This window comes from Colobus angolensis, unplaced genomic scaffold (genome assembly GCF_000951035.1).
Source record: "Colobus angolensis palliatus isolate OR3802 unplaced genomic scaffold, Cang.pa_1.0 Scaffold126, whole genome shotgun sequence".
Lineage (NCBI taxonomy): Eukaryota > Metazoa > Chordata > Mammalia > Primates > Cercopithecidae > Colobus > Colobus angolensis.
This window is the reverse complement of record NW_012113808.1, coordinates 705,981-714,520: the sequence shown is the minus strand read 5'-3', so window position 1 is coordinate 714,520 and position 8,540 is coordinate 705,981. Positions and strand designations below refer to the sequence as shown.

General features: G+C 44.5%; 2 protein-coding genes across 5 annotated transcripts in view; one reads left to right on the top strand and one right to left on the bottom strand.

Moving 5' to 3' along the window:
• The window catches only part of LOC105505471 (chromosome unknown open reading frame, human C1orf131), an 18,461-nt gene extending 12,306 nt beyond the window's left edge, over positions 1-6,155 (bottom strand). For all 3 annotated transcript variants that reach the window (XM_011933304.1, XM_011933305.1, XM_011933306.1), the window contains exons 1-2: positions 5,716-6,155; positions 3,177-3,523 (exon numbers count right to left, since the gene is read on the bottom strand). In XM_011933304.1, the coding sequence (XP_011788694.1) occupies positions 3,177-3,523; positions 5,716-5,848 (480 nt within the window). In that variant the 5' untranslated portion in view covers positions 5,849-6,155. The remainder of the gene's footprint in view (positions 1-3,176; positions 3,524-5,715) is intronic.
• The window catches only part of GNPAT (glyceronephosphate O-acyltransferase), a 36,547-nt gene continuing 33,871 nt past the window's right edge, over positions 5,865-8,540 (top strand). The window contains exon 1 of one of the 2 annotated variants that reach the window (XM_011933307.1): positions 5,865-6,148. In XM_011933307.1, the coding sequence (XP_011788697.1) occupies positions 6,071-6,148 (78 nt within the window). In that variant the 5' untranslated portion in view covers positions 5,865-6,070. The remainder of the gene's footprint in view (positions 6,149-8,540) is intronic. The other variant, XM_011933308.1, reaches the window with a different exon arrangement.

Sequence of the window (8,540 nt, the reverse complement as noted above, 5' to 3'; positions counted from 1 at the left end):
AGCTACTTGGGAGGCTGAGGCAGGAGGATGGCTTGAGCCCAGGAATTGGAGGCTGCAGTGAGCTATGATCGCACTACTGCACTCCAGCAGAAGTGACAGAGTGACACCCTGTCTCTAAACATAAATATATATATATATAAATGGTGGCCAAGTTCCCAGATAAACCCATGAAAACCTGCTTCAATGCACAAGGCAGCTTAATCATAGAATTTATAGCACAAGTTCTGGAAAAATAAGGTCATTTCCTGGGTCTAGGCAGGGCTAGCTGGATTGTTGTCCAACGCACCATCCCCTTCTTCCTTTCTCAAGCATTCTCTAAAAATGAACAGCTGATGCTATGATTGGTCATGGAGGTTATCACTAACCATCATATATTTTTGCCACCCATGTCTGTTTAACTGCCCTGCAATGGCTTAGAAGTTTTTAGGGAACAAGGGCACAACTATACTTTCCCATGTTACATAAACTCAGCACAGATGGTGTATTCCAATTAGCACCAGCTGGCTGACTACTCTTTTACTTAGCATACCCAGAATATGCCGTAAGAACTAGCATTATATTCACATGTATTTATTTCCACGCTGCAATGGCAACACTCTGAGGTCGTTTTACGGGTGTATGTGTTTTTAATGTGTCCACATTCTAGCTCCTTAACCAGACACACTCACATTTCAAACGACACATTTAAAAAAAAAAAAAGGAAGAAGAAAGGGCACAGTAACAATGACAAATGAAAAATTTCATTAAGGTCAGGAAGTTCAAAATGTAGAGTGAGCTGAGGCTCCTGAGAAAAGCCCACTTGAATGCACAAGGGCTCGCTTGGAACAGGAAGCAAAAGACAATCTGACAGACTGCCATGGATGTTCTATTATTAAGCAACAGGGAAATGCAGACTCATTCGATCCCAACTCTTCTGTCCTTTCTATTAAAAAAAAAAACTTTCCATTCCAGAAAGAAGATGAGGGAACATAAGAGGAAACTGAAGTCTGAGACACTTGAAGAAACAAGAAAGGGTGCCTAAATGCTTTATGTTAGTTTAAGCCTTCAAATGCTGAATTATATTGCAAAGCAGTGCTCTCCAACATTTTTCACATCATGACTCATACAGAAAATACCAGTATTTATAGGATACACTGGGGTACTGGGATATGGCCAGCTTCGGGGCTCTGGTTGCGCCAAACACCAAAGAAATCCATTTCTTGACCCACCTGTAACAGTTACCAGAGCCTTAGTATTTGGAACATAAGAGTTAAGAAGCTTATCAAGAATCCTAAAATAAAGGTAGATACAGTTACAGATTCACTAAAAATCTCTTTTTTTTTTTTTTTCTGAGACAGTCTCGCTCTGTCACCCAGGCTGGAGTGCAGTGACACAATCACAGCCCACTGCAGCCTCGACTTCCTGGGCTCAAGCAATCCTCTGGCCTCGGCCTCCCAAAGTGCTGGGATCACTGGTGTGAGCCACCACGCTCAGCAAGCAGAATGCACTAAGGATCTTTGAGGAAGAGATGCCAGTGAGCTTGACGTGAAGTGCTACCTGAATTTTAGAAAAGATTATAGAGATGGTTTTTAAAACCATAAAGATGCGGCAAACACTGGACACTAACATACATTTACACATTCATAAAGAACAGTGCAAGCCAAACTATCTTTGTAGTGGGTAGAACTGTGCCTCTAAAAACATATGGCCATGTCCTACTCCTCTTCAGAACCTGTGATTATGATCTCACTTGGAAAAGGATCTTTATAGCACAATTAAACATCTCAAGAGGAGATCATCCCAGATTCAGGGTGGGCCCTAAAGCCAAGAGAAAGGCAGAGGGAAACGTGAGACTCAGGGACACAGGGGATGAAAGCCATGTTAAGATGGAGGCAGAGATTATAGTTATGTAACACACCACAAGCCAAGGAAACTCTTAGAGCCACCTTCTGGTCAGAGGCAAAGGATTCTCCCCCAGAGCCCTCAGAGGCAGCATGGCCCTGCCAACAATTTGATTTTGGACTTCTGGACTACAGAACTATAAGAGAATACATTTCTGTTGGTTGAAGTCACCATGTTTGTGGTAATTCATTAGAGTGGCCTTAGAAACTAATACATACAATCCTCACTTTTTTGTTGATAGACAAAGGTTTGCAGGACATGGGGAAGGTTACAGAAATGGAATAGCAATGAATTTGTCAAAGCCATTATGACATGCTTGTCAATAAATTAAAAACATCTGGGGCCGGGTACAATGGCTCACGCCTGTAGTCCCAGCACTTTGGGAGGCCAAGGCGGGTGGATCATGAGGTTAGAAGATCAAGACCATCCTGGCTAACACAGTGAAACCCCATCTCTACTAAAAATACAAAAAACTAGGCAGACGTGGTGGCGGGCGCCTGTAGTCCCAGCTACTCAGGAGGCTGAGGCAGAAGAATGGCGTGAACACAGGAGGCAGAGCTTGCCATGAGCCAAGATTGCACCATTGCACTCCAGCCTGGATGACAGAGCGAGACTCCGTCTCAAAAAAAAAAAAAATTAAAAACATTTGGAGGAGAAACCATACCTCCCTTGAGGACTGAATTTTGGGTCAGATTTACAAGTTCAGTCTGAAAAGGATCACTGCTCAGAAAAATCAAATTGCTTTTCCACCAGCATTGCTTTTCCTCAGGAGCAAGAATTTCTACATATTTTGTTCACTGCTATATCTCAGTGCCTACAACTGTGGCTAGCACATAACAGGAATGCCAGAAAGAGTTGCTGAAAGGGTTAACTCAGCAGGCCTGTGTTTATCAAACCTTGCACATTCTCAAGAAAGTCCTATTTTCAACACTGGCAGTTGGCTGGCTCCTGAGAATTGAGCAATTAGAATATTCTGCCTGATCAGAGTGTTTTTGCATATCTGAAGTCTTGAACTACTGCTGTACCAAGTTTTCCCAGACAGTTTATACTAGCAATGTGATTGATGGTGAATACCTGCTTTTCACTGGAGGTTTAGAACTTGAATAACTAAGGTCAGTCTGTAGGCCTACATGACTGATAAGGGCTATATGCTGTCTTGGGTCCTGTGAGTCCTTTTGGCAAATCTGCAGGCCTAAGGATAGTCAGGCATTCCTGCCACAGTCTAAAAAGCTACTCACCTAATACTACAGTACCAGGGGTTTCACCACGTACATATAAGCTAACCAACTCATTACCTTTGTGCTCTTGTTATGATCTGGCGTCAATTTTCTTTTTTTATTTCTGCTGTGAAATTCTATCACTTCTACTTGTTCCCTATTGTTCTTTAGGGAAGAGGGATAAACTGCAGCAGCAAGGATCTCTGGTTCTGAAGAGGGACCTGTGGGGGTCCCAGCGGGAGCACAATGCCGCTCTTCTCTAAGTTCCTTGAAGAAGTTCAAAGCACTCTTCCTCTGGCCTCTTATGGGAGAACCAGGTAGGGCAGATGGCTCTGCTGCCAAGGCCGCTGCAGCCTCCACATCTCTCTTCTTGTTTTCCCTTTTCTTTATGATCTTCTTCTGTTCTGTTTCACCTTCCCTATCTCCTGTTTGTTCAAACACAGGAAGGAAAATAAATATTTTCAGTCTTAGCTATCATCAGTATCAAATCATATGAATGTACCTGTATATATTCCAGGGCTATATGCACCTAGAAGCACACACAAAGAAATAAACTATTTGTTTTCCTTCAAATAGAGTGTATTTGCAAAATGCAGAGAATCCAAAATGTGGTCATCTTTTCCTAGGTAACTATATTTATGTCTTCGACCCTTATTAGTACAATCACTTTAGTCCCCATCTTGGTCCTTACTCAAAGTGTCATCACAGCAATAGTCCCCAGGGCTGGTAATCCCAATTGGCTTTATACTAAAAATATCAGGCACTGCAGCCACTGTTTCTTTTTAACACTCTCCGGGTTACAGGAACATGGACATGGAATAGTCTTCCTATTTTCTTTCACAGTTCGGAATTAAGACGAACCTAAGACAACTGGCTCAATTTGAATGCCTTTGTTTTCTATTAAATTCTCTTATTTACTCTATATTTCACTTGTTCAAGCTCTAACCAGTCACCTGAAAGTTCTAACTAGAATGCTTAGGCATCCTTATCCACATGCATTACAAATACCACAGAGCTCTCTAAATTACCAGCTGTTGATTTCTGCTTGCTACTATTTGCTTAATCTTTTACATAATAAACATTTAAGAGCCAACTAAACTTTGGCATTAAGGATATAAAAATGAATACACACCTTCAATGCCTTCAGAGTTCCTACCATGATTTCCAGCCTGTGTTGACATAAATTATATTATTTTGCAGAATAATCTTTTCCTCTAGATTTTAAACTTCTCAAGGTCAGAGACTAAGTCTTCTCTGTCCTCCAGTATGTCCAAGGGCACAGAAATACTAGTGAATACAAGTGTGGGGTCTGGGGCTAGAATCAGAATCCAGGCTCTGCAAAAATTACCAGTTAGACAACCTGTATCAGGTTTCACGAACCTCTAGTACTTGTTTTTACATTTGCAATCATGGGATTCATGACAGTGTCTATTTCATGAAGTTGAAAATTAAATGAGCAAATACATGAAAAGCATGTGGTATATGGCAAGTTCTCAATACTTTTAATTATTATTCCTACTGTTTAGGTGAGCTTAGAATTTTGAGCAGTCGTTCCAAAATAAAAATAGCTTTTAAAATATCACGCTGTAAATTTAAGACATGTGTGTTGTCCTGAAATCTAATGATTTTCCTTAGTGCATGTGCAAAGGGTGTTACCTTCTCCCGGGCAAGCTCTTCAAAGAGTATGAGGCACTGTCTTCCTACTGACACGGCATGCGACTTTAATGGGCTCTTTTATTTTCCTTTTCCCCCGTCAAGATAAAGAACGGAGAGTAAAAGGTTGGCGCACTTGTTTAAAAAAAAAAAAAGGCCCGGCGCGGTGGCTCACGACTGTAATCCCAGCACTCTGGGAGGCCGAGGCGGGCGGATCACAAGGTCAGGAGATCGAGACCATCCTGGCTAACACGGCGAAACCCTATCTCTACTGAAAATACAAAAAATTAGCCGGGCGTGGTGGTGCGCGTCTGTAGTCCCAGTTACTCTGAGGCTGACACAGGAGAATGGCGTGAACCCGGGAGGCGGAGCTTGCAGTGAGCCGAGATGCGCCACTGCACTCCAGCCTGGGCGACAAAGGAAGACTCCGTCTCAAAAAAAAAAAAAGTTGTGAAAAGGACAACTCGCCAAGGGCTATGTCTCTGGCTAGGGGCACACAAGGATGAAACTGGTGAATTATCCAACAGGCCCGAGGTCCCAGAGCGAAATGACACTACCGCACCAAGGTCAGGCAGGTCTTGGGGGTGGCATGGGGAAAGGGACATCCCAGAGCTCAAGAAAACGTGGAAAAGTGGGCTACTTCGGGAGTCCAAGGTCCTATGTACACTGCCCCCGTTAAATCGGAAAGCCTCGGTGCTTCCTACAAGAAAGTACGACGGTCCCCACACTTGGGGACGAGTTGTAAGGTCTGACGAATAACTCGACAGAGCCCGGTCAAGGGGTGACTTCCGATGGAGAAATGTGTTCTGCATCCGCTACTGGAACCAGGTGGGTCGAAGTTAAGGGTGCTTGACATGCAAGAACATTTAGCCTCAAAGCAGAGGCCAATTCAGCACGGGCCGCACAGGAAAACCACGTTCCTCAGATCTGCTCTCCACGTGGGCTCCTGGGACCCCGCACTCACCGAAGTCGTAAAGGTTCTGGAGCAGAGCGTCAAGAAGTGTCGGAGAACTGGGAGGCGTGGCGGACCCCGGGCCTTGCTCCTGCGACATTGTGGGATCAACCGAGGAATCAAACCTCATTCTGCCGCGCGGCATCCCCGCTTCCGGGTTCCGCGACTGCGCGCATGCGCCGTAGGGCCCTGCGCGGCTTCCGTCCTGGCTGAGATGGCGGCGCCCGGGGTCCTGTGGTGCAGCTGCAGAGGGTGCCGCCGCCCTAGGCGAAGTAGGGCCGTCCTGCGCGAAAGAACCGCCCCCAGCAGCAGCACCACCACTGCTTAGCAAGGAATCCCAGACCCCGCCCGGGACGGCAGCCGCACCATGGAGTCTAGCAGTTCATCTAACTCTTATTTCTCCGTTGGCCCAACCAGTCCCAGCGCTGTCGTGCTCCTCTACTCGGTAGGCGCCCAGGGAAAAGAGGCCCAGAGCGGAGCTGCGCGAGATAGTACCCCTTTCTCCCACTCCCTATTCCTCCGGCCCAAGACCCTTGCCCAAAAGAGCTGGCCCGCTAGGCTCCCGAGGAGGGGTTAGTTGGTTGGGTTGGTTTCCAGGACAACAGTGTATCGTTGTGTGTCTGTGTGTGCATGCTTTTGGAAGTTTCTACCGATTATGGTTCCTTTGGTTCCTTTCCACTTGTTCCTTCTCTTTCTTTCTATCAGGCCCTGGGCCTTCAGAAAGCTCCTGGACACGGGAATGAGGGATGAGAATTGGAGTTTCCCCATCTCTAGCAAGGGCGTGTCTAGCTACCTTTGGGCAAACCTGAGAAACCCGCGGGTCTGACCCGCCCTGAGATAGCCTGTGGCTCCGCACCCCGCCCTTTGCTGCTGTTATATTCCTGGGAGTAAAGCACTTGGCTTGTATGTGGGGATAGAGTTTTAAACACTTTAATGTAGGAAAATTTAGAACTTCTAGACGTTTTTATTGCCTGTTTTTGTCTTCCAGTCATTATTGTACCTTTTTCACAAATCATTTTGGAGGACCGCCAGCGCCACCCAGCTTCTCTCCCGCTTGCCTTTTTTCCCCCCAACCCCCTCTTCCTCTCTTGGTTTTAACCGGTCTTTTTTGCTGGCAGATGTTGGTCACCCACGATTTTCATGAAATTATGAGATGGAAGTTTTATAGCCTTCAGGATTGCACAGTCCTGGGGCAACTGATTTGGTTTTTGTTTGTTTCTTGTTGTTTTTAACCACTAAATTGGTTTTTAGCTACTTTAGGAGGAAATAAAATAATTCATTTTAAAAGCATATTAGCATGTCCTGGTGATTAGTGTCTGGTTTGGGCTTAAATGTAGTGTTCATTTGTGCAGAAAGGTCAAAACAGGGTTAACACGACAGAGCAAGATAAACACCCCAGTTTCGAAAGAGAATATGGCTTCCTTCAAATTGAGACACCAATATTCTTTGGAGAGACTCCTGTTCCCTCTCTATCAAGACCTTTGGAGAAACTCCTGTTCCCTGTCTATCAAGACCTTTCGGTTTCTGATTGCTAACTGCCTATAAGGCTTATTATTTAAATCTCTCTCTACATTGATCTTCTCCACAGTTCTGTGGTGGATATCAACTTTGTTTTCTGACTGCTACTCCAGAGCAGGCATGAAGGGAAGAAGAGGGTTGCTATGCAGATCCAGCTTTTAACATGTAGCTTTTTAAGCTCTCAACTGGTTTGTGAATTGGCGGGAATTTTCATTTTGTACATTAAAGGAAGGAGTTGTTTTTTTGTTTTTTTTTTTACTTCCCCCTTCACCAACGATTCTTTAATAAGACTTGAGTCCACTTTTTCATGTGAAAAACTATGTCAGTTGGATCTGAGCATTCTGTAGTTCTGATGCTGGACAGCAACCCTCTAGTTCTCGCTACTGTTTTGTGACTGGGTAACCTTTACTTCCATGGTAACCTTACTTTCTCTTAGTACTTCAGGCTGTTTTTATTTCCCCAGCTGCACTGTTATTGTGTAATACTCTGATCTAAAAATAGCATTTTAGAAACATATAAGATACTGCTGATTGCAGCAAGCATTAGGAATATATACAGTATCCTACTCATTATTCTCAGTTTCTGAGATATAGAAGTTACAGATCCAGGCTCTGCCTTTAAGGGCACAAGAAGTCATAAAAGTAAACAAATAATTACAGTTAAGTAGGATAAGGGCAATGATTGCAGCATGCATAGCATGTTGTGGGAGTGACAAGAAGGGGCACCTGACCAGTTTGGGTACTTGGAGAAGGTTTCTAAGAAAAGGTGACATCTGAGCTGATCTTCCCTTTTTTTTTTTTTGAGACAGTCTTGCTCTGTTGCCAGGCTGGAGAACAGTGGCTCGATCCTGGTTCACTGCAACCTCTGTCTCCGGGGCTCAGGCAACTGTCCTGTGTCAGCCTCCCGAGTAGCTGGGATTTTAGGCACACGCCACCATGCCCTGCTAATGTTTGTATTTTTAGTATAGACAGGGACTCACTGTGTCAGCCAGACTGGTCTTGAACTCCTGACCTCAAGTGATCTACTCACCTCCCAAAGTGCTGGAATTACAGGCATGAGCCACTGTGCCTGGCCTGAGCTGAGTTTTTGAGCTGTGAATGGCAGATGAGGGAGAGGAAAACTGTCCGAGACATTGATGTAAGAAAACTATTCCCTTGCATATTTGGGGTTAGAATTAGTTAGGTTTGGGTGGAAGAAAGGAGACCTGAGAAACAAAGTAAGGAAGTAGGCAGGTGATATTTCCTAAAGAAATTTTTTGTGTCGTGTTTACATATTCTTAGGGATAAAATCTTTACTTTATGGGTGATCTTAATGTTACA